Source organism: Oncorhynchus masou, chromosome 28 (assembly GCF_036934945.1).
Source record: "Oncorhynchus masou masou isolate Uvic2021 chromosome 28, UVic_Omas_1.1, whole genome shotgun sequence".
NCBI classification, from domain to species: domain Eukaryota; kingdom Metazoa; phylum Chordata; class Actinopteri; order Salmoniformes; family Salmonidae; genus Oncorhynchus; species Oncorhynchus masou.
In genome coordinates, this window is record NC_088239.1 from 69,770,348 (window position 1) to 69,797,402 (window position 27,055).

The 27,055-nt window shown below is 45.3% G+C and overlaps 1 protein-coding gene across 18 annotated transcripts in view; it reads left to right on the top strand.

The window, feature by feature from the left end:
* LOC135518164 (formin-binding protein 1-like) overlaps positions 1–27,055 on the top strand; it is a 125,592-nt gene that overhangs the window by 84,533 nt on the left and 14,004 nt on the right. For 5 of the 18 annotated variants that reach the window (XM_064943094.1, XM_064943090.1, XM_064943093.1 and 2 more), the window contains exons 7-12: positions 10,796–10,924; positions 14,285–14,431; positions 17,228–17,431; positions 19,452–19,640; positions 25,068–25,082; positions 25,344–25,379. In XM_064943094.1, the coding sequence (XP_064799166.1) occupies positions 10,796–10,924; positions 14,285–14,431; positions 17,228–17,431; positions 19,452–19,640; positions 25,068–25,082; positions 25,344–25,379 (720 nt within the window). The remainder of the gene's footprint in view (positions 1–10,795; positions 10,925–14,284; positions 14,432–17,227; positions 17,432–19,451; positions 19,641–25,067; positions 25,083–25,343; positions 25,380–27,055) is intronic. The other 13 variants (XM_064943095.1, XM_064943096.1, XM_064943097.1 and 10 more) reach the window with 9 other exon arrangements.

Consider the following 27,055-nt stretch of genomic DNA (forward strand, 5'->3'; position numbering starts at 1 on the left):
CGTGTCTTTAACCCACGCGCTGCCATGTCTCAAGGCATCATGGGTTAGCACCACCCCGGTGTGTTGCTTCATCAGCAGTCCACCCAGCAGCGGACCAGGCTCAGAGCTCAGAGCGGACACGGTTCAGATCCGATTATGATGCTAATACAGGCCTGCACAAGGAGCCTTTATGTCCTCAGTCTCTCACAGCCAAACAGTCACAATGGATGGGCTCAGACCATTGGCTCAGACCAGAGCAGCACTGTACAGCACTGGACTGACAGGAACTGAACTGACATACAGCATCAGCCCTGCTTCTCCCTAAGCAACCAACACAAACACATACCAAGTCTGGCACTGTGTCTGAGTCCCCTGTGTTAGTGGACATTAAGTTATTCACTCCTTGGTTTTGAGAAACAAACATGTTTTTAGTCATAACAAGGATGGTTTTAATGCATTTGAAGATTGGTGTTAGTCATGTACACTCAATATGTGATACTTTATATGATATTATGGCAAGGCAACGTAGCTCTTGATCTGGAGTTTTGTATGGAGAGTTTATTGCCAGTGGAAAGTCTAAACTGGCACTTTTATAGATAAGCGTGATTCTGTAGGTGCTCGCTTTCCTCCACGCACACACACACTGTTGTGTTCCCAGTTGTGTGTGTGTGTGTGTGTCGCTATCTAATGGAAGACTGCAGTAATGTTAACAGACCCTACATTATTCATACATAGTATGTGTTGTGTGCATGTCTGTCTGACTCTGACCTCACTCGCCTCCTCTCACTTACTCAGATTCACTTTCTCTCTGATTAAATTGAGAAAACAAAATAAATATACATTATTTAATTTCTTCTTCTACAATACCCAGCTGACATTGGGACGGACATTAATTCCGTTTTTTTACTCCCTTTTATTTTTACATAATTTCCGGCATCTGCTCTTTTACTCTGTGGCTTTTCTTTCCAACAGTTACTCAACGTTTGTCTTGTTTCGGTTGTCGTGGCAGTTCTTTGTTCCAGGCAGGGAATCAGAGAGCTGAGGTGGATGAAGCCTAACTATTTTAATGTGACCTGTTACTCCTAACACTCTCTCATTCTGGAAACACACACTGGCACATGATATCATGGACACAAATTTACCACCACTCTGATGTCATTAATAAATCCATCACTTTCTATGTATCATGGTCTGTTAGGATCTGCCTTTCACAGACATTGGAGTATTACATCATCGGAAAACATGACATGTCACCACCCTAACCATTAATGTGTTGATTTGTTATACTGATGGTTATAGGCTAAGTGTTGGATTGTGTGTTGTCTGTTTAGCAGTCTTCTTGTGGTTTTGTGGTATGACATTTCAAGCACTGCTGATAGAATTCAGATAATTCAGTAATGGAAAAACTGTAGCGTAAATCTTCAGATACACTCACTTCCTATGTTTTAAGATAATAGCAGTATTCCACTTGGGATATATTTGGACTTGGGGAATCTGAGCCGTGTAGTCTTAGTTAGGACCATATCTCAGAGCACTGGGTATATTCCAGAGAGGCTGGAGTTTGTTGAGCTGGGGTTCTGGTGGTCTGGTAAGCAGCTGGTGCCAACCTCAAACTGCTCCCTGTCCTCCACTGGCGGACAAATCCTTCAAATTACGGTTTGGCCACTTCGCCACTGAGATTAAGACATGTCCCCTTATGGCTCTGTGTGGACTTTTACTGAGTATCCTATGATAAGTAGTCTCCGCTGGAAAGCACTGAAGAAAGTAGAAAAGATGGCCTACTGCTCGGTGGCCCTCAAGTGTCAGTTGTACCACCTAGAGCCCCTGGAGCAATGACTGTAGCTATGACTATGCAGTGTCTATAAAAGTTTCTGCTTCCTGTTCAGCAGGAAGTGGCTAACTTTGTGTGCTTATGTTGTTATTTATTTTTCTGCCATACCTTGAAGCAAAGTTCCCACGAGGTAGGTCCACACTGGGCAGAGCATGTGCTATAACTGTCTCAAGTTTCAACCTCGTTTCTCATCGCTTACACAGGTCACCCCAAAACACGATCACCTGTTCAAGCACACACTGGTTGAATCAACTTTGATTCCACTTCATTTAATTGAAATTACATTGATCCAACATGGAATAGACGTTGCATTGACGTCTGTGCCCAGTGGGATGTTAGTGGCCTCAGCATCCCGTTTTGAGTATTGTCCTATATGTTATGGTTTTCTTCCTGGGAAGGAGAGGAGGACTAAAATGCAGCATGGTTATTTATAAACATCTTTAATGAAAGATGAAAACGTGAACACTATATAAAATAAGAAAACGTGGAAAAACCGAAACGGTCCTAACTGGTGCAATACACAGAGACAGGAACAATCACCCACGAAATACCCAAAGAATATGGCTGCCTAAATATGGTTCCCAATCAGAGACAACGATAAACACCTGCCTCTGATTGAGAACCACTCTAGGCAACCATGGACTTACCTAGAATACTACACTGAACACAATCAATCTACAAAACCCCTAGACAAGACAACACATAATCACCCGTCACACCCTGGCCTAACCAACATAATAAATAAAAGAATACTAAGGCCAGGGCGTGACACTATATCTGGACTCTGTCCAATACTGAGCACTGGCCTATATCTAGACTCTGTCCAATACTGAGCACTGTCCTATATATGGACTCTGTCCAATACTGAGCACTGTGCTATATCTGGACTCTGTCCAATACTGAGCACTGTGCTATATCTAGACTCTGTCCAATACTGAGCACTGGCCTATATCTGGACTCTGTCCAATACTGAGCACTGGCCTATATCTAGACTCTGTCCAATACTGAGCTCTGGCCTATATCTGGACTCTGTCCATTACTGAGCACTGTGCTATATTTGGACTCTGTCCAATACTGAGCACTGTGCTATATGTGGACTCCGTCCAATACTGAGCACTGTCCTATATTTAGACTCTGTCCAATACTGAGCATTGTCCTATATCTGGACTCTGTCCAATACTGAGCACTGTGCTATATCCGGACTCTGTCCAATACTGAGCACTGTGCTATATCTGGACTCTGTCCAATACTGAGCATTGTCCTATATCTGGACTCTGTCCAATACTGAGCATTGTCCGATATCTGGACTCTGTCCAATACTGAGCACTGTGCTATATCTGGACTCTGTCCAATACTGAGCATTGTCCTATATCTGGACTCTGTCCAATACTGAGCATTGTCCTATATCTGGACTCTGTCCAATACTGAGCATTGTCCTATATCTGGACTCTGTCCAATACTGAGCATTGTCCTATATCTGGACTCTGTCCAATACTGAGCATTGTCCTATATCTGGACTCTGTCCAATACTGAGCACTGTCCTATATCTGGACTCTGTCCAATACTGAGCACTGTCCTTTATCTGGACTCTGTCCAATACTGAGCACTGTTCTCTGTCCTCTCAGGTGTGTCTATATATCTCTGTTTGTAGGGTTGCTTTTTAGCATAATAAGTTGGTGGTCTGTTTGCTGTGTCTTCATACCTGTTGTTTTTTCTGTGAGTTTAGGCTTATATCGCTCAGTCTCTTCATGTGTGTATTTGTCAAAACCTTCTGCTTGCTGTATCCTTAGCACCGTTGACATTAGTCAACGTACTGCTTGGTTAATGTGGCTATGCAAGCAAAAGCATCAGACATTTATTTCTGTCCCTTTTTCTTTACTCAAAACACTGACAAGACATGTATGTCGGTAAGATGCATTTATTTATTTCTGGAAGGTCTTGGACACACCAATAGCTTTTGCTGGCCCAGAATACTTAGCACCTCTGAATGTAATTTGCAAACTGAGTGCAATCTATTCTACCACACGATGAATGAGCGGCAGATGAACGCTAGATCCACATTAGGTGCAATATGTGCGAGCCTTAAGACATTTCAGTCTCAGTTTCGCTTTGTGGTTTTAGATTTGTTTCAGAGATTAAAGTGTCTCTGCAGAAGAGGTGTGTGTTTGGTGTGTGTATCATACTGAGCTAGGTTATCCACTGTTTACTGCCTAGTGCGACAACAGGATGTGAGGCAGCTGAGGTTAGAGTTTTAGGTTTGTTGATCATTAGTGTTGCCAGGGTGTATCTATCCTTCCACACACCTGCCTCTTTTACACACATCTTTTACACACATTCACCGCTCTGTTCACTCTGTATAGGTGTGGTAGTCAAGTTGTGTCCCTCCTCCATTTGATTCTTATGCCAGCCCTGTGTGTGTGTCTGTTTATGTGTCTTGGGGGGGGGGGGTTTCTGGTATGGGCAGGCATAAGCTATGGACAACGAACACAATTGCATTTTATCGATGGCAATTTGAATGCACCAAAATACCGTTGCGAGATCCTGAGGGCAATTGTGAGGTACAGTATCTGTGACCAACAGATGTAAATCTTTATCCCAGTTATGTGAAATCCATAGGTTAGGGTCAAATTTATTTCAATATGAACTGTAAATCAGTAAAATCAATGAAATTGTTGCATTCATATTTTTGTTCAGTTAAATTGAAGGCAGTCTATTCAAGTGATTTGAATGTAATGTTCTGAAATGTAACCACATTAAAAATAAATAGCTGGGAATTCAGTGTATTGAGAAGTCACTGAAAATAAATTATCTTTGTTTACTTCCTGAATTGACTGCCTTCAATTCGAATGGAACCTAACATTGATAGAAATATTGTATGGCTCAGGTCAGGCCTGGGTGACAGGGACAGGCCTGGTGTACTGTAGGGAGGAGACAGACAGGGACAGGCCTGGTATACTGTAGGGAGGAGACAGACAGGGACAGGCCTGGTATACTGTAGGGAGAAGGTAGACAGGGACAGGCCTGGGGTACTGTAGGGAGAAGGTAGACAGGGACAGGCCTGGGGTACTGTAGGGAGGAGACACACAGAGATAGGTCTGGTGTACTATAGGGAGGAGAGGGACAGGCCTGGTGTGCTGTAGGGAGGAGAGGGACAGGCCTGGTGTACTGTAAGGAGGAGAGGGGACAGGCCTGGTGTACTGTAAGGAGGAGACAGACAGGGACAGGCCAGGTGTACTGTAGGGAGGAGAGGGGACAGGCCTGGTGTGCTGTAGAGAGAAGACAGACAGGGACACGCCTGGTATATTGTAGGGAGGAGACAGACAGGGTCAGGCCTGGTGTACTGTAGGGAGGAGACAGACAGGGACAGGCCTGGGGTACTGTAGGGAGAAGGTAGACAGGGACACGCCTGGTATATTGTAGGGAGGAGACAGACAGGGTCAGGCCTGGGGTACTGTAGGGAGAAGGTAGACAGGGACAGGCCTGGGGTACTGTAGGGAGAAGGTAGACAGGGACAGGCCAGGTGTACTGTAGGGAGGAGAGGGGACAGGCCTGGTGTGCTGTAGAGAGAAGACAGACAGGGACACACCTGGTATATTGTAGGGAGGAGAGGGGGCAGGCCTGGTGTGCTGTAGAGAGAAGACAGACAGGGACACGCCTGGTATATTGTAGGGAGGAGACAGACAGGGTCAGGCCTGGTGTACTGTAGGGAGGAGACAGACAGGGTCAGGCCTGGTGTACTGTAGGGAGGAGACAGACAGGGACAGGCCTGGTGTACTGTAGGGAGAAGGTAGACAGGGACAGGCCTGGGGTACTGTAGGGAGAAGGTAGACAGGGACAGGCCTGTTGTACTGTAGGGAGGAGACAGACAGGGACAGGTCTGGTGTACTGTAGTTAGGAGAGGGACAGGCCTGGTGTACTGTAGGGAGGAGACAGACAGGGATAGGTCTGGTGTACTGTCAGGAGGAGAGGGACAGGCCTGGTGTACTGTAGGGAGGAGACAGGCGGGGTGTTCTTTTGGGAGGAGAGGGACAGGGACAGGTCTGGTGTACTTTTGGGAGGTGAGGGACAGGGACAGGCCTGGTGTACTGTAGGGAAGAGACAGACAGGGACAGGTCTGGTGTACTGTAGGGAGGAGACAGGCGGGGTGTACTTTTGGGAGGTGAGGGACAGGGACAGGCCTGGTGTACTGTAGGGAGAAGGTAGACAGGGACAGGTCTGGTGTACCTTTGGGAGGTGAGGGACAGGGACAGGCCTGGTGTACTGTAAGGAGACAGACAGACAGGATCAGGCCTGGTATACTGTAGGGAGGAGACAGGCAGGGACATGCTTGGTGTACTGTAGGGAGGAGACAGACAGGGACATGCTTGGTGTACTGTAGGGAGGAGACAGACAGGGACAGGCCTGGTGTACTCTAGGGAGGAGACAGACAGGGTCAGGCCTGGTGTACTGTAGGGAGGAGACAGACAGGGACATGCTTGGTGTACTGTAGGGAGGAGACAGACAGGGACAGGCCTGGTGTACTCTAGGGAGGAGACAGACAGGGTCAGGCCTGGTGTACTGTAGGGAGGAGACAGGCAGGGACATGCTTGGTGTACTGTAGGGAGGAGACAGACAGGGACAGGCCTGGTGTACTCTAGGGAGGAGACAGACAGGGTCAGGCCTGGTGTACTGTAGGGAGGAGACAGACAGGGACATGCTTGGTGTACTGTAGGGAGGAGACAGACAGGGACATGCTTGGTGTACTGTAGGGAGGAGACAGACAGGGACAGGCCTGGTGTACTGTAGGGAGGAGACAGACAGGGACAGGCCTGGTGTACTGTAGGGAGGAGACAGACAGGGACATGCTTGGTGTACTGTAGGGAGGAGACAGACAGGGACAGGCCTGGTGTACTCTAGGGAGGAGACAGACAGGGTCAGGCCTTGTGTACTGTAGGGAGGAGACAGACAGGGACATGCTTGGTGTACTGTAGGGAGGAGACAGACAGGGACATGCTTGGTGTACTGTAGGGAGGAGACAGGCAGGGACAGGCCTGGTGTACTGTAGGGAGGAGACGGACAGGGTCAGGCCTGGTGTACTGTAGGGAGGAGACGGACAGGGACAGGCCTGGTGTACTGTAGGGAGGAGACGGACAGGGTCAGGCCTGGTGTACTGTAGGGAGGAGACGGACAGGGTCAGGCCTGGTGTACTGTAGGGAGGAGACGGACAGGGTCAGGCCTGGTGTACTGTAGGGAGGAGACGGACAGGGACAGGCCTGGTGTACTGTAGGGAGGAGACGGACAGGGACAGGCCTGGTGTACTGTAGGGAGGAGACGGACAGGGACAGGCCTGGTGTACTGTAGGGAGGAGACATACAGGGTCAGGCCTGGTGTAGTCTAGGGAGGAGACAGACAGGGTCAGGCCTGGTGTACTCTAGGGAGGAGACAGACAGGGTCAGGCCTGGTGTACTGTAGGGAGGAGACATACAGGGTCAGGCCTGGTGTACTCTAGGGAGGAGACAGACAGGGTCAGGCCTGGTGTACTCTAGGGAGGAGACAGACAGGGTCAGGCCTGGTGTACTCTAGGGAGGAGACGGACAGGGTCAGGCCTGGTGTACTGTAGGGAGGAGACGGACAGGGACAGGCCTGGTGTACTGTAGGAGGAGACATACAGGGTCAGGCCTGGTGTACTCTAGGGAGGAGACAGACAGGGTCAGGCCTGGTGTACTCTAGGGAGGAGACAGACAGGGTCAGGCCTGGTGTACTGTAGGGAGGAGACATACAGGGTCAGGCCTGGTGTACTCTAGGGAGGAGACAGACAGGGTCAGGCCTGGTGTACTCTAGGGAGGAGACAGACAGGGTCAGGCCTGGTGTACTCTAGGGAGGAGACGGACAGGGTCAGGCCTGGTGTACTGTAGGGAGGAGACGGACAGGGACAGGCCTGGTGTACTGTAGGGAGGAGACATACAGGGTCAGGCCTGGTGTACTCTAGGGAGGAGACAGACAGGGACAGGCCTGGTGTACTGTAGGGAGAAGGTAGACAGGGACAGGCCTGGGGTACTGTAGGGAGAAGGTAGACAGGGACAGGCCTGTTGTACTGTAGGGAGGAGACAGACAGGGACAGGTCTGGTGTACTGTAGTTAGGAGAGGGACAGGCCAGGTGTACTGTAGGGAGGAGACAGACAGGGATAGGTCTGGTGTACTGTCAGGAGGAGAGGGACAGGCCTGGTGTACTGTAGGGAGGAGACAGGCGGGGTGTTCTTTTGGGAGGAGAGGGACAGGGACAGGTCTGGTGTACTTTTGGGAGGTGAGGGACAGGGACAGGCCTGGTGTACTGTAGGGAAGAGACAGACAGGGACAGGTCTGGTGTACTGTAGGGAGGAGACAGGCGGGGTGTACTTTTGGGAGGTGAGGGACAGGGACAGGCCTGGTGTACTGTAGGGAGAAGGTAGACAGGGACAGGTCTGGTGTACCTTTGGGAGGTGAGGGACAGGGACAGGCCTGGTATACTGTAGGGAGGAGACAGGCAGGGACATGCTTGGTGTACTGTAGGGAGGAGACAGACAGGGACATGCTTGGTGTACTGTAGGGAGGAGACAGACAGGGACAGGCCTGGTGTACTCTAGGGAGGAGACAGACAGGGTCAGGCCTGGTGTACTGTAGGGAGGAGACAGACAGGGACATGCTTGGTGTACTGTAGGGAGGAGACAGACAGGGACAGGCCTGGTGTACTCTAGGGAGGAGACAGACAGGGTCAGGCCTGGTGTACTGTAGGGAGGAGACAGACAGGGACATGCTTGGTGTACTGTAGGGAGGAGACAGACAGGGACATGCTTGGTGTACTGTAGGGAGGAGACAGACAGGGACAGGCCTGGTGTACTGTAGGGAGGAGACAGACAGGGACAGGCCTGGTGTACTGTAGGGAGGAGACAGACAGGGACAGGCCTGGTGTACTCTAGGGAGGAGACAGACAGGGTCAGGCCTGGTGTACTGTAGGGAGGAGACAGACAGGGACATGCTTGGTGTACTGTAGGGAGGAGACAGACAGGGACATGCTTGGTGTACTGTAGGGAGGAGACAGACAGGGACAGGCCTGGTGTACTGTAGGGAGGAGACAGACAGGGACAGGCCTGGTGTACTGTAGGGAGGAGACAGACAGGGACATGCTTGGTGTACTGTAGGGAGGAGACAGACAGGGACAGGCCTGGTGTACTCTAGGGAGGAGACAGACAGGGTCAGGCCTTGTGTACTGTAGGGAGGAGACAGACAGGGACATGCTTGGTGTACTGTAGGGAGGAGACAGACAGGGACATGCTTGGTGTACTGTAGGGAGGAGACAGGCAGGGACAGGCCTGGTGTACTGTAGGGAGGAGACGGACAGGGTCAGGCCTGGTGTACTGTAGGGAGGAGACGGACAGGGACAGGCCTGGTGTACTGTAGGGAGGAGACGGACAGGGTCAGGCCTGGTGTACTGTAGGGAGGAGACGGACAGGGTCAGGCCTGGTGTACTGTAGGGAGGAGACGGACAGGGTCAGGCCTGGTGTACTGTAGGGAGGAGACGGACAGGGTCAGGCCTGGTGTACTGTAGGGAGGAGACAGACAGGGACAGGCCTGGTGTACTGTAGGGAGGAGACGGACAGGGACAGGCCTGGTGTACTGTAGGGAGGAGACATACAGGGTCAGGCCTGGTGTAGTCTAGGGAGGAGACAGACAGGGTCAGGCCTGGTGTACTCTAGGGAGGAGACAGACAGGGTCAGGCCTGGTGTACTGTAGGGAGGAGACATACAGGGTCAGGCCTGGTGTACTCTAGGGAGGAGACAGACAGGGTCAGGCCTGGTGTACTCTAGGGAGGAGACAGACAGGGTCAGGCCTGGTGTACTCTAGGGAGGAGACGGACAGGGTCAGGCCTGGTGTACTGTAGGGAGGAGACGGACAGGGACAGGCCTGGTGTACTGTAGGGAGGAGACATACAGGGTCAGGCCTGGTGTACTCTAGGGAGGAGACAGACAGGGTCAGGCCTGGTGTACTCTAGGGAGGAGACAGACAGGGTCAGGCCTGGTGTACTGTAGGGAGGAGACATACAGGGTCAGGCCTGGTGTACTCTAGGGAGGAGACAGACAGGGTCAGGCCTGGTGTACTCTAGGGAGGAGACAGACAGGGTCAGGCCTGGTGTACTCTAGGGAGGAGACGGACAGGGTCAGGCCTTGTGTACTGTAGGGAGGAGACGGACAGGGACAGGCCTGGTGTACTGTAGGGAGGAGACATACAGGGTCAGGCCTGGTGTACTCTAGGGAGGAGACAGACAGGGTCAGGCCTGGTGTACTCTAGGGAGGAGACGGACAGGGTCAGGCCTTGTGTACTGTAGGGAGGAGACGGACAGGGACAGGCCTGGTGTACTGTAGGGAGGAGACGGACAGGGACAGGCCTGGTGTACTGTAGGGAGGAGATTTACAGGGTCAGGCCTGGTGTACTGTAGGGAGGAGACAGACAGGGACAGGCCTGGTGTACTCTAGGGAGGAGACAGACAGGGACAGGCCTGGTGTACTCTAGGGAGGAGACAGACAGGGTCAGGCCTGGTGTACTGTAGGGAGGAGACAGACAGGGACATGCTTGGTGTACTGTAGGGAGGAGATGGACAGGCCTGGTTTAACGTTGGAATGAACTTACTTTGGGCAGCCATGACCTGCACTATGGTGAGGACTGTCTGAGGATCACATGACAGATGACATGACATAGAACTCTGTATGTAGTCTGTGGTGAAATCCATTCCTCTCATTCAAGGGTTATGTTGGGTATTTATGGCTCTTTAGGTTATTTCCTGTGTGTGTGTATCACTCAACATACATTGTGTGTTGCTAATGGCTTCTGCTACTGCTGCTCCCTCAACAGACCTGCATCTGGGATAGTGTGGGTGTGTGTGCATGCGTGTATGCGTGCACACATGTGTGAGTCATGAAGGCACCAAGTTCATTAAGTGTGTATGTGTGATGTGTGTTTGTTTCTCCTCAGGCGCGGCAGCAGGCTCAGATGAGACACCAGATTGCAGCAGACAGTAAGACTGAATACTCCAACTACCTGACCAAGTTCAACCAGGAGCAGAATGAACATTACTACACACTCATCCCCAATATATTCCAGGTAATACTACACCCTCATCCCCAATATATTGTATTTAATTCTACACACTCATCCTCAATATATTATATTCAATACTACACTCTCATCCCCAATATATTATATATATATATACTAAACACTACTCCCCAATATATTCCGGGTTTTACCACACATTACTACACACTAATCCCCAATATATTCCAGGTATTACAATACATTACTATACATTACTCATCCCCAATAAATTACAGGTAATACTACACACTAATCCCCAATATATTCCAGGTATTACAATACATTACTATACATTACTCATCCCCAATAAATTCCAGTTAATACTACACACTAATCCCCAATATATTCCAGATAATACTACACATTACTACACTCATCCCCGATATATTCTAGATAATACTACACATTACTACACACTCATCCCCGATATATTCCAGATAATACTACACCTTACTACACACTCATCCGCGATATATTCCAGATAATACTACACCCTCTGTCACGGCCTACTAGGAGTGGTGGGTTGGAATCATGCGCAGAGAGCAGGGTTCAGTAAATCGTAATTTATTCTCCAGCAAAAACGGTCACGCCAACATACAGGGCGCATAAAACAGACCAGCCCAACCACAGGACCAAACAGTCCGGAGAATACAAACATGAAACCACAACCAACAGAGTAACAAAAAACAATCCCGCACAAAACAAGGGCGGGTCAAACTACTACATACAGGGAAGCTAATTAAAACAAAATACACACAGGTGAAACTAATAAGACAAAACTAACAGACAAACGAAAAAGGGATCGGTAGCGGCTAGTAGGACGGTGACGACGACCGCCAAGCACCGCCTGAACAGGCAGGGGAGCCAACTTCAGCGGAAGTCGTGACACCCTCATCCCCAATATATTCCAGGCAATATTACACCCTCATCCCCAATATATTCCAGGTAATACTATACACTCATCCCCAATACATTTCAGTTAATACTACACATTCATCCCCAATATATTCCAGGTAATACTAAGCATTACTACACCCTCATCCCCAATATATTACAGGTAACACTACACACTAATCCCCAATATATTCCAGGTATTACTACATATTACGACACACTCATCCCCAATATATTCCAGGTAATACTAAGCATTACTACGCCCTCATCCCCAATATATTACAGGTAATACTACACCCACATCCCCAATATATTCCAGGCAATACTACATCCTCATCCCCAATATATTCTAGTTAATTCTACACACTCATCCTCAATATATTCCAGGTAATACTACACCCACATCCCCAATATATTACGGTAATACTACACCTTCATCCCCAATATTTTACAGGTAATACTACACACTCATCCCCAATATATTCCAGGTATTACTACATATTACGATACACTCATCCCCATTATATTCCAGGTAATACTAAGCATTACTACGCCCTCATCCCCAATATATTACAGGTAATACTACAACCACATCCCCAATATATTCCAGGCAATACTACACCCTCATCCCCAATATATTCCAGGTAATACTACACCCCAATCCCCAATATATTACGGGTAATACTACACACTCATCCCCAATATATTACAGGTAATACTACACACTCATCCCCAATATATTACAGTTAATACTACACCCCATCCCCAATATATTCCAGATTATACTACACCCTCATCCCCAATATATTCCAGGCAATACTACACCCTCATCCCCAATATATTCCAGGCAATACTACACCCTCATCCCCAATATATTCCAGGTAATACTACACACTCATCCCCAATATATTACACGTAATACTACCCACTCATCCCCAATACATTCCAGGTATTACTACACATGACTACACCCCCATCCCCAATATATTCCAGATTATACTACACCCTCATCCCCAATATATTCCAGGTAATACTACATCCTCATCCCCAATTTATTCTATTTAATTCTACACACTCATCCCCAATATATTCCAGGTAATACTACACCCACATCCCCAATATATTACGGGTAATACTACACCTTCATCCCCAATATTTTACGGGTAATACTACACACTCATCCACAATATATTCCAGGTATTACTACATATTACGATACACTCATCCCCAATATATTCCAGGTAATACTAAGCATTACTACCCACTCATCCCCAATATATTACAGGTAATACTACACCCACATCCCCAATATATTCCAGGCAATACTACACCCTCATCCCCAATATATTCCAGGTAATACTACACTCCAATCCCCAATATATTACGGGTAATACTACACACTCATCCCCAATATATTACGGGTAATACTACACACTCATCCCCAATATATTACAGGTAATACTACACACTCATCCCCAATATATTACAGGTAATACTACACACTCATCCCCAATATATTACAGGTAATACTACACACTCATCCCCAATACATTCCAGGTATTACTACACATGACTACACCCCCATCCCCAAAATATTCCAGATTATACTACACCCTCATCCCCAATATATTCCAGTTAATACTACACTCTCATCCTCAATATATTCTATTTAATTCTACACACTCATCCACAATATATTCCATTTAATACTACACCCACATCCCCAATATATTACGGGTAATACTACACCTTCATCCCCAATATTTTACAGGTAATACTACACACTCATCCCCAATATATTCCAGGCAATACCACACATTACTACATCCTCATCCACAATATATTCCAGATAACGTAAAGAAAATAAACATTACTACAGACAGTGATGCCCTCGTCTGTCTCAATGTCTTTTGATTTAATTGACAATTTATAAATACATTACAACCCCAACTTATGGACACAATGCATTTGAAGATGACACTAAAGTTAATAATTTAAAAAAAGATTTTCATTTTGGTCCTCTTAATAACAATTAACAATTATGTAGATGAATAAAACAGAGGTTGATGATGATCATCGTAGAGCTCCTTCACAACGGACTGTGCCCACTCATGGTGAAGACTGGTGCATCTGCTGGCAACCCATTTGAGTTAGATGATAGTTTGATGATAGTGATGCCAGGTGATGACATGACGTTAACGCTGTTGGCTTGCCGACTCTGATGTTAACCCTGGCCTCTTTACAGCCGGTGATAGTAATAGAGTTGGCTTGCTGGTCAGTGGTGTCAGAGCCAGTTTGAAAAGCAACCTCCGAACTATGGTATCTTTGAACCAATTATAGACATCTTCATAGATTTACAGTACCTTACATACTTGGCAGCAGTATAGTGTGGTACGACCACAGAGCTACTGTAATAGGATGCTGGTGTTACAGCATTGTAATAAGGATCGTTGTGTGTTTGTGTGTATGTAGAAACTCCAGGAGATGGAGGAGAGGCGGATCGAGAGGGTGGGTGTGTCCATGAAGACATACGCAGAGGTGGACCGTGAGGTGCTGCCTATTGTAGGGAAATGTCTAGACGGAATGACCAAGGCTGCTGAGTCCATCGAGCCAAAGACTGTGAGTATGCATGCACAAGATTGTGTGTACAGTCTTCTTCCAGGCTAGAACCATGTGGGTACTATGTGTTGTTGATGATATTCCTCCCTCACCAGAGTCCAGGCTCTTGGCCTTACAAAATTCAGAGATACTGAGGTATTTGCCTCACCCATCCACCTCAAATGCTCATCTGTTAAGTCATAACAAAACCTGGGATTAAAACGGGTGAGAATGCTTTCTTTGGAGCGTTCTCATTCACTCAGCCGCCTGACTCGGCCAATCATCTCTGGGCTAATTTAAGCCCCATCCCTTGACACTCCCACAGTTAATGGTTTCAGAGAGAGAGCTGGGAAAATGTAACAGGAGCAATAATGAGAGAATGAGTGCAGAGAAAGAGAGGCCTATGGGGGGGGAGAGAAGGGGAGAGAGAGATAGGTACAGACAAGGATCTCTCTGTACTTTGCTCCGTTCATCTTTCCCTCAATCCTAACTAGTCTCCCAGTCCCTGCCGCTGAAAGACATCCCCACAGCTTGATGCTACCACCATGCTTCACCATAGGGATGGTACCAGGTTTCCTCCAGACGTAGTGTCTGGCTTTCAGGCCAAAGAGTTCAATCTTGCTTTCATCCGACCAGAGAATCTTGTTTCTAATGGTCTGAGTCCTTTAGTCACCTTTTGGTAAACTCCAAGCAGGCTGTCGTGCCTTTTACTGAGGAGTGGTTTGCGTCTGGCCACTCTACCATAAAGGCCTGATTGGTGGAGTGCTGCAGAGATGGTTTTCCTTCTGGAAGGTTCTCCCAACTCTACAGAGGATGCAAAAAAATCTAAAAAACAGTTTTTGCTTTGTCATTATGGACTATTGTGTGTAGATCGATGAGGGGAATTTTAAAAAAAATCAATTTTAGAATAAGGTTGTAACGTAACAAAATGTGGAAAATGGGAAGGGGTCTGAATACTTTCCGAATGCAATGTATTGGGACAGTGAAGCTAAAACTTTTAATTTGGCTTTATATTCCAGGATTTTGGATTTGAGATCAAATGTTTCATATGAGGTGACAGTACAGAATGTCACCTTTTATTTTAGGGTATTTTCATAAAAATCTGATTGACCATTTAGAAATCAAGCATTTGAAGGTCAAATTCACTTTTGTGTATTAAAGTAGTAGTAGTAGTATTTGTTCCCATATTCCTAACACGCAATGACTACATCAAGCATTTAACTCTACAAACTTGTTGGATGCATTTGCAGTTTTTTTTTGGTTGGTTGTGTTTCAGATTGTTGTGCCCAATAGATATTAATGGTAAATAATGTATTGTGTCATTTTGGAGTCACCGAGAGGTGGGGCGAGTACTTGATTGAACAGAGTAGCGTGATGCTGCCACTACCGTTGTTTGACCGATATGGTACCAGTCTGGACCCATACACTCTTTGAAAAAAAAGGTGCTATCTAGAACCAAAAAGGCTGTCCCAATAGGAGAACCGTTTGAAGAACCCTTTTGGTTCCAGGTAGAACCGTTTCCACAGAGTGTTCTACATGGAACCCAAAAGAGTTCTAACTGGAACCGAAAAGGGTTCTACCTATGGGGACTGCCACAGAACCCTTTTGGAACCCTTTTTCTAAGAGTGGCTGGTCCTAACTCAACACAATACTACACAGATATAGCAAAATAAGAAGAATAATATGTTGCTGTACACTTCTATATGAATGCGGATGCTACCATGACTACAGCTAATCATGAATTAATTGTGAATAATGATGAGGTAAAAATGTACAGAGGCACAAAGATCATGCCCCTGAGGCATGCTAACCTCTCACCATTACCAGTAACGGGAGGTTAGCATTTTTTGTTGGGTATATTTATGCATCTGTAACTTTCTCACTCATCATTATTCATGATTAAACTCAAATATGAGGTGACATTCTGTACTGTCGCCTCATATTAAACATTTGATCTAAAAAAAAATAGGCTGGAGTATAGTGCCAAATTAAAAGTTTTCGCTTGTGTGAGTGTTGTGTGAAGTATCACACTACATTGTGTAAGGAGGGAGCAGCTAGTCTGGATCTGGCCACTTCACTGTCTGCACACACAAGGTTAACTATGAGTCACCCACTTCACCAGAAAACATACACACGCTTGACAGTATACATACACACACGTGAGTCATTTATATGTGACTCATTGAGTAAAAAAACATTGGATTTTTCAAGCATTCAATCCAGTATGCCAAGATGGAGGACGCTATTTTAGTGCTAGCTATAGAAAATCATCAGCCTAATATATTGAGATGTCTCATGTTGGCTGCATGCCTGGTTTGACAAAGCCTATCCCTGGGGTGTCACTAAGTGAAGGAGGGGAGATTACTAAATGAAGGCCTGTGCTGTTCCAGTAAAAAGAGTAGGAATAATAGATTCACATGGAATGGCTCCCTTCCATATCCTCTCGACACAGAACCCAATGGCTCTGTCTCTACCGCTAGCAGCATTCAGGCTGATGACCTCTTACCTCTTCCCTTTGGCCTTATCAGTATAAAGATAGAGATACCGATACAGACCCTGTAACTCTGTAGTGAACAATGAGCGGTGTCCTAATTGACACTTTATATTTCTGGACTTTTACATTTAACCTGCTTTTTAGGAATTCTTGGAATATAAATTGAGTTTTCTGGTCATATTTAAATGTTATTATGAAACTGTTGACATAGGAGAGACCTAACAGATCTATCTCTTATCTCTCCCCTTACTATCTCTCACTCTACCATCTCTCCCCTTACTATCTCTCACTCTACCATCTCTCCCCCTACCCCACCCCACCAGGACTCTAAGCAGGTAGTGGAGTCGTACAAGTCTGGGTTTGAGCCCCCAGGGGACGTAGAGTTTGAGGACTACGGGCCGGGACAGACCATGAAGAGGACTGTCTCTGAGACCAGCCTGTCCAACTCACGAGGAGAGGCCAAGGAACGTCCCGGCGGGGGCAAGAGCAAAGGCAAACTGTGGCCTTTCATTAAGAACAAGAACAAGGTAACATAGTGATACCTCACAGGGTCAAGTGTATTATTTGTGGAGTGGTTGTGACATCACTTCATTCTCCCTGTACAAGGATGTCCAATGTTTTTGGCCACACTGTTGGCTATAACAAGGCTTAAATACTGTAACTTCAGGGGACATTGTTGTAGGTTACACTGTCAAATGTGACTTTAATGCTCTATTTTGGTTATTGTTATAGTTCTGTTCAGTTTGTTTTAATTTATCATTGTAATTGCAATAATTCTGTCGTTACAGTACTTCAGTAGTATTGTCAGTGTGGTTGTTATTATTTGCCATCCTTTTCCTGGTTTCTCACTAGTCATCATCGTCACCATAATTGTCGTTGAGCCACCAACTCTCAACTTAACCAAAACCCACTAATACATCGATAACTGAGTCCCACCACCCCATCCTCTCTTTCTCTCTCCCCCTCTCTCTCTGGTGATAAACTAAAATGGCAGATTAACTCACTCCTCTGCACTCTGACTGTATGTCCTGTAGCCTAATAACAGTCTCACTCCCTGATCGTGCTCTTACAATGGTGGTCTGTCTGGAATGGCCTTCTCACAGCCCCTTGCTTCTGTGTGACTCAGCTGTCTAACATGGGGCCATTTGGGATGAGGTTTTAAGGTTGAGGTGGCACCATGATAGAGCAGAGCACTCGGGTGTGCTTCCCTAGCTCCGACTCCCTGAGGTTTAATCCTGAGAGAGGGAACCCCATGATGTGTGTGCGGGGGTGTCCTTCCCTAGCTCCGACTCCCTGAGGTTTAATCCCGAGAGAGGGAACCCCATGATGTGTGTGCGGGGGTGTCCTTCCCTAGCTCCGACTCCCTGAGGTTTAATCCCGAGAGAGGGAACCCCATGATGTGTGTGCGGGGGTGTCCTTCCCTAGCTCCGACTCCCTGAGGTTTAATCCCGAGAGAGGGAACCCCATGATGTGTGTGCGGGGGTGTCCTTCCCTAGCTCCGACTCCCTGAGGTTTAATCCCGAGAGAGGGAACCCCATGATGTGTGTGTTGTTTGTTTGGTGTTCCTCCTGTTCATAATGTGTCTGTGTTCAAACTCAAGAGCATAAGGGACAGCTGATGACAGTGTATTTGTCCTCACCTTTTGAGTTAGGCCATGCACGTACTGTACCCTGAGAGTGTGAGGTGAACAGAATGTCCTGGAAGGAGAGGAGACACACACAAACACTCACGTTCACACAGCATGGTGAAAACGTGAGACATTTATATCAGAGCATAGCAGAGATGGGAGACCCTAGTCCAAGTTGCATCCCTTTCTATAAACAGAACTCCTCTTTGAATATAAAAAAAATTATATTGCAAACCATTTACGTACATTTATTTACTCCTTTGGTTTTAAAAAGACGGGTATACTAAGCTCTTGTGTGCATGTTCACTCACTGAGTAATGTAAGCAATCTGTCAGTACAAATTGCAGATCTCTCTCTAGCTCCCAAATGGCTGGTAGCTCATTAATTGAGCCTTAAAGGGTTTGGGCAGAGAGAGTTAGGTTTCTGTGATGATGACCTGAAATTCAGCTGCTGTCGCATCTCAGAGGATGTGGGGAATTTTTTGTCCAACCGCTCGCATGTGATGAGGTTTCCAGAAAATTGATATTACAAAATGGAAGCTTGCATGTGCTTCTCTGTGAAACTGTCTGCTTAAATGTGTTGCAGCAGCACCTAGCTCTAACACTAACGCTTCTCACTCACTCTGGTTACGTTACGACCTTCAACCTTTGTTTTACTTTGTTTGACAAGATTGTACTACATTACGACATAACAGCTGGGTATGACACTGGGGTTGTTTGTGTTTGACATCTCTCTTGGTTGTCTCTGTTTCCGTTGGGTTTTTCTCTTACCTGTTTTTAACATTATTTGGGCCCTTATTTATTTATCTCGTTTTGTGTTCCTCCCTCCTTCCTTCCTTTTTTGTCCTCTCGTTTTGATTCTGCACCTTTTCCTCCTCCTCCTCCTCCTCCTCCTCGGTCACGGCTCCCTCTTAATGGTAGCTTATGTCCCTGTTAACGTCCCCGCACCAGCCCCCCCCCGCCCCCCCAGCCTCCAGCCCCCCCTCACCCTGTGCTGTTCCCAACGACCCCCAGTCTCCCAAGCAGAACAAGGAGCCCCTTTCCAACCGCTTCAACGAGTTCATGGCCTCCAAACCCAAAATGACCTGCCTCCGGAGCCTGAGGCGAGGGGTAAGTGTGTGTGTGTGTGTGTGTTGTGCTGTGGATGTGGTCGTTTGTGTGTGTTGCGTGTGTGTGTGTGTGTGTGTGTGTGTTGCGTGTGTGCTCGCCTGTCCCCGGGCTCTGTAGCGCCGCTGTATGACGGAGGTTCATCAGGTAGTGTTGACATTAGGCCTATATTCTTCCGTTATTAATCATTAATTGGCTATATATTATGTGTATTACATCATCAGTTTCATGTTATCTCTGGAACACTGGGAATCATCTCAACAAAAAATGTATAAAAACTGTACTGGGCCAAATCTATCTTGGACATCTGTCTATCCTCCAGCCTCCTCCATTCAGCGTTCTGCCTGTATCAGTCTCTGTGTACCGCTCTCTCTAGCATGCTTCCATAGTTCTGCTCTACCAGAACCACACAGTCTGTGTCCGTCTCTCTCCAGACATAAACTCAAACTCTCCACCCTGTCTCCACTTTGAACTCTAAAACTGCTTCACACACAATGGCCGTGTCGTCTGAGCTCCCTCCTCGTGACAGACATGAGTAGGTGTCCTGCTATATTGTAGCTCTCCTTGAAGTGTTGCCATGAAGGAAATCACAAGTAATACATTGCTAGAAGTAGTAATAGGGAGAGTATAAGCAACTGGAAGAAGTTTTGTTCTTTAGTCAAGAATGACTTCCTCCTAAACAGCCTATCTGGGTCGAACTGAAAATCAGTAACAGTAATTATAATGTATAATGATTATGCATAAAGTCAAAAGTCGGAGTATATTGAATATGATGTTGCGCTACATGCTGATTGAGTCACTGATTCTGTCGGGCCAGGCCCGGCTTTTAGAAGTGCTATTTTTGAAGCAAGCCCCTGAGGTTCAACACACCCTCTTTATCTGCAGACAGACACGCTGCAGCTATCTGGTGTCACGCTGAGTTTCTATTCCTAAACCATGATCCCTGTCCAGGTCAGGCCATGCCCACAGCACCCCACAAGGCTCCCTTGACCTCAGGAATGGGCTAGGCTGCTCACGTGTTCGTTCCGGCCTCTACGAATAAAGTTTGTTTATGTTCCTATCTTCTGAACGGCAACAGAAGGAATGGACCAGAGCCATACATTTCTCATAGCTCGGCCCACAACGTATGTGTAACGCTCAATGAAATGCGTAGACCAAGGCGCAGCGTGATTTGGGTTCATCATAATTTATTTAAATGTCAACCAGCAACAAAACAATAAAGAGAAACAAACAAACGAACGTACAGTCTTGAAGGGCTCAAAAGCAACAATACAAAAACAAGATCCCACAAACAACAGGTGGGCAAAGGATGCCTAAGTATGATCCCCAATCAGAGGCAACGATAGACAACTGCCTCTGATTGGGAACCATACCAGGTCAACATAAAAATACAAAAACTAGACTACACATAGAAATAATAAAATAGAACCCCCCCCCCGTCAGGACGTGACAGTATGACGTCTATAAGAACAGAGGATAAGTAGTAGTAATAGTAAAACAATGTTCTCTCTGGGATCATATCAAGGAGGAAATAATTGAAGGTCAGGAGAATGAGGAAATAGGGCGAATCTAGCAGGAAGTGAACGTCTTCAATAGAGGAAGTGGAGTAACGGTCATATTCTAAACGTGCAGGCCAGGGTAGTGGTTTTAAATCTGAAGCATTGTTTTCTCTCAATGCTGTAGATTTAAGTTAGTCCCTTACTGTATTCCTTTTATGTAGTACTGTATTGCAGGGAAGGGAGAATAAGAAAGTTCTGGTTTTTGTTTTGGTCGGTCAGGGTGATGTATTGAGCACCAGATTACCTGTTTTTTAAGATTCATATCGCTATATCTGAATCTCTCAATATCATCTTCAACCCTTTTCATATTCCATATTGATTTAGTATTTCTGTTTTTTTGTCTGTATATTAACATTGTTAAGAATACGTTTACATTTTATTTTACCTTTTTTATTTAGAACAGTAGAGAAGTAAATTCAAAACAAGAGCTTTCTTCTCTGTCCTTGAGAGAAAAGGACACAGCAGACACTTAAACCGATTAGCCAAAAACTGACTCTTACCTTATTAACCACATTTTTATAAATTCTGAAATGAAATATTGGTTTGGGCGTCAGGTGTGTCCTTATAGCCTTTTCTGCTCTGCCCAAGCTGGCACGGGCGGACATATTGCTTAAACGCCTGCTCAGTTGGACAGCACCCCAGTGTAATAGTAATCCAGAATACCTCTTAAAGAAGTACTCCATCTCTGGGTCAGGCTGGTCTAGTTATTAGTCTGTATCGTAGTACAGCACTATACTGTACAGGTGCTGTTAATGAGTGAAAGTATTCACATTATCAATTTAATAAAGCTCAGTACTAAGCAGAATATTAGTTATGAAATAAAAGTTTACTTCCCTTGATACAGTATCTTTGAGAGGACCAATGTCAGTTTTTGAGCATATTATTACTTTTTTTCATTGACTTGGTTATATAAAATGTGATATGAGTCTGTATTTGAATATCATGCTAGTTGTGTCTGTAGGTGGGGTTCTGGGTTCAGTCTCTGGCTGAGGGCTGCACAGCAGAGGGATTTTTCCACCAGCATGCCCCAGTGGGAGGGCCTGTTATTCCTCAGCCTTCTGGGGCCCGGCCCTCTGATCCAACTCCAGATACACAGAGAGAGAGATGGAGGGAGTGAGAGAGAGTGTTTATGTGAGAGAGTGAGGATAACTGATGACAGCATCATGAGAGTTAGTTAGTGTGTGTGTGAAAGACAGAAAGAGATGAATGATGTAAGCCTTTGAATGAGTGAGCGTGTGTGGGGGGGGGGGGAGTAGTAAACCCATTAGCTTCATTAGTAGCCCTGTGCTAATTGATGAAGCTGTTTTCTCTCTGATAACCACGGCAGCAGCCTCCTACTCGCCCTCGCTTGCTCTGTTATCACAAAGACTGGAGGACTCTGGGCATACCCACTTACGCTTTCGAGGCTAGTCAACATGTCGTAAGTGCGTATGTTGGCCGACTGTGTGTTCGTTTGCATTAGGAAATATATGTGTGTGTCTGGGCCATGTGCGGCATCGACAGTCGTCTCATTTAATGATGATAACATTGACAGTATATATACACACACATTTATCACATTTACAGTCACACAAAAACATAGAAATAATCATTTATTTCCTGTTATCTGTTTCTTTAGTCATTTTCGGTAGTTTTGTTTCCTTCTAAATGAGGCTAGTGTCTGTGACTGCGTCAGGCTATTTCACATGGCCCTGCTGCCCTGTCATAAGACCACACTAGTCAAATGATCAGAACAAAAGAGGACCTCATTTCCTGTCCCACATCTCAGCTTGAGGCACTATTTGTCACAACAGCAGAATTGCCTTGGACTTTCTTTTGCTGCAGTGCACATTTGTTAGTGGTTAATTCTCAAAGTGTCACAAGCACTACATTTAAACTAAGGAAGTAGGATTGGAGCATGGTGGATGATGGTCACCCCACCGTTTGCTTCTAGATCTTATTTTTTTGTGGTGCACAACATTGGGTTTGTGGTGCTCGTTACACTTTCAGGAAGTTTAGTCTACCCAGCTCTTCTTTCAGTGTGCTGACATCATTGCCCCATAGCCTGTATGTATATAGACCATGTATGAATATGTACCTGTATATACACCTGTCTGTCTGGGATGTCTGCTAAGTCAGGATTTGACTCAATATACCCCACAGGAATTTGACTATTTCCTTGAAGGAAATAACAAACGCGAGAACCATTTGAAGTGTAGAGAAGTGTACAGAGAGGGAGAAATAGGCTGGTCCTGGGCCATTCCATGTGGATGACTTGATTACAGGACTGAAGTGAGTATAACCCTGCCTCATCCTAGCTCCTGAGTGCAGCCTGTAACTGGATTACAAGTTATTCACTGTAGCTATAGCAGCCCAGTGCATGTTAAAGTATCTCTTTTATGTCGTACAAACTACGTCCTCATAATGAGTCATTACAATGATTCAGACTGGAGTGACCCACTGTGTTAAAGTATCTCTCCTCTCTAGAACTATGGAGCTAACAATGAGCTCTAATGATCTTTAATAGTGACCTCACTGCATGTGCAATTAAACCAAAGCAATTAACATAAACCTCTTTTCCGCCTTAAATTATTTTTCCAGTTCTATTTTCTATCTATAATTTTCCTTAATTGTCCTTTAATTTAACAGTTATCAATCATAAGTCACTGTTTCTTTGCAAGTCCCCTCCCCCTCAATTAACCATTGAAGAAGGTGAATGAAAGTCATTATGGTTATAGTTTTATTGAACTCATTGATACAGAACGTTACTACTGTAGGTCCTGGTATAGCTTTGAATCTAGGAGCAACTTCTCCCTAGCATGGGTTCCAGTCTGTTTATGCTCTTTTGCCAACTCAGATTGGCACAAACAGACTTAGGCTAACCTCTTTTAGGAGTGAATGTCCAGTCAGTTTGAAACATACACACTGCCTCTGAACTGTCATCATGCTTAGCCATGACACATGCTGCTATCACCCCCTGCTGTTACAATGCTGTCATTGTGGGGGAAGAAATGAGGGATGCAGGAAGGGAAGAGGAGAGGGTTGTGGAATCATCCCCTAATCTGACCTCCTGTTTCCCTACAATGAGTGTGGGTGCGTCCACTCGTCTCTCTCCATCTTTCTCTTCTCTCAAGTTGCTTGCTCTCATTTGCCGTCCTGTGCAGTATAGACTTGTGAGTTGGCTTACCTATCATCTCAAGTCATTCAAAACACTTTTCTTATTTTTTTCATTCATCCCTGAAAGCTGACATTGAACTTGGCCAAATTAGAAAAAGGTTGACCAGAGCCATACGTTAGAGTAACATATGGCTCAGGAAGACATTAGAAGGGTCCTGAGAATGACCAGGTATTGTCTTGGCATGACCTATTGCTGTGGTAACGCAAACTTAGTTTTCTATTGTAATCAGAACAAACTGTGGCATACCGGGCATCCGATATCCACGGATATACAAGAGCATCCAAACTAACCAGCATCTGCAAAGAACCATAGACCCTTAGCACCTCTCAGATCTCATCGGTCATTTTCACAAATGCTCTCATACCTGATGGATCTATGCATTTGCTGTTTGGTTTTGAAAGTGCCGGTTATCTCTTTGGTCAATACCACAGGGACATATTTGGTGTGGATTTGATGATCAATGCTCAGCAATATATGATACAATGCATCCAATACTTCTACATTCCCCTTTCCAGGTTAAAACCCACCTCTTTTTATCATATTGGGAAGTGTGGCTAAGGAGCTGCTTTGTAATCAATATATCCATGTCAACGTACATGTGCATGCTATGCCAGGGGGAAACATGACCAATGCTACATGTTATTCTGCTGTTGTCTGACTTGTCTGTTCTCTTTCTTTCCTGCCGTTTCCCTCTCCCCTCTTCCTCCCATGAAGCTTTCTCTCAAGTTGGTAAGCATGACCGTAACACTGCATGACCGTAGTGGCATGACCGTATTCTGAGCGTAGCGTGCACGTCCTCCTAGCAACACAAAAATGGTTGATCATTCTATGTGACCGTTGTTTGTGTTCAGTTCCTTTCGTCCGGACTTATTTCTTCATTTTGTTATGACATGACGATGGATTTTACAGACCCTTGTTGTCTCATTTGTTTATTTTGTTGTGTGTCTTGTTTGTTGTGTCTCTCCCACTGTGCCTGTGTGCTCTGTGCAGATCACATTCAATTCCCACGTCCGGAATCTGATTGAGGTGATCAGAATTACTGTTATTGTTTTGTATGTCCCTCTGTCAGAACTGGGTTTCAAGTACTATTTGAAATCTTTTAACTTAAGCCACTTATCTAATCCATTGCAACAGACAAGCACAGCTGAAGGATATTTACATTTTTTCAGATAGTATTTTGAACCTAGTTCTGTCTGTCCATCTGCTAGTTCCATTCCCTTTGATCTATCACCATAATCATTAGAATAAAAGACAGATGATCCCAATAAATAAATCATAGCTCCCTACAATAGATAAATCATAATCATAGCTGATAAAAGATAGAGGGTAGATAGATGCAGCTTTTAATGAATGGTAATTTAGCAGTGCATTCACAATGCAGGGCTCTAAAGATGTTGTTCAGCATTAGCTGCCAGACTCCGAGGTTCTGATGTGGAAATTAATGGCACGAAAAAAGAGCTAGACTAGAACATCCAGATAATTCTAAGCCTTCCAGGAATACCATGTATTTTCCACTGAAATGCAGAACAGATGGGAACAAAGGAATTGGGAGTTTTTGGTCTGTCAGGTAGAAACTAAACTCATCTCCAGGCTCAATTGCTACAGAGAGAGATGGCTGGTGGATGAGATTAGATAGAGATGGGCTTTGAAAAAGGTTTCTATCAGGACTTATTCAATGTAATGTATTGTTTTGATGAATTATCTACACCTCTAAATTTCAAGCCCTGTGAAGAATTTGGATTGATCAATTATAATCAACTGCCCTGAAATTATTGTAGATCTCCTTAGTCTATCACAATAACATAATCCATGATAATCATTAGTTAATAATTATCGAATGGTCAACCATGCATGTCAAACCCTTTGGGTAGAGATTAGAAATGATCAGGATCTGTCAACAGTGATTTAATGTAATCAAGTCGATTTGAATGGACAGTATCAGTCAAATGTTTGGACACATTTACTCATTCCCGGGATTTTTCTTTATTTGTACTATTTTTGAGATTGTAGAATAATAGTGAAGACATCAAAACTATGAAATAAGACAGATGGAATCATGTAGTACAAAAAGTGTTAAAGAAATCAAAATATATTTTCTATTTGAGATTCTTTAAAGTAGTTACCCTTTGCCTTGATGACATATTTGCACACTCTTAGCATTCTCTCAACCAGCTTCATGAAGTAGTCACCTGGAATTAATTTTATTTAACAGCTGTGCCTTGTTAAAAGTGAATTTATCAAATTTATTTCCTTCTTAATGCATTTGAGCCAATCAGTTGTGTTGTGACAAGCTTGGGGTGGTATACAGAAGATGGTATTTTACCAAATAGGGCTAAGTCCATATTATGGCAAGAACAGCTCAAATAATCAAAGAGAAACGACAGCCCATCATTACTTTAAGACATGAAGGTCAGTCAATCCGGAAAAGTTCAAGAACTTTTAAAGTTTCTTCAAGTGCAGTCACAAAATCCATCAAGCACTATGATGAAACTGGCTCTCATGAGTACCCAGAGTTACCTCTGCTGCAGAGGATAAGTTAATTAGTTACCAGCCTCAGAAATTGTAGCCCAAATAAATTCTTCACAGAATTCAAGTAACAGACACATCTCAACATCAACTGTTCAGAGGAGACTGCGTGAATCAGGCCTTCATGGTCGAATTGCTGCAAAGAAACCACTACTAAAGCACACCAATAAGAAGAA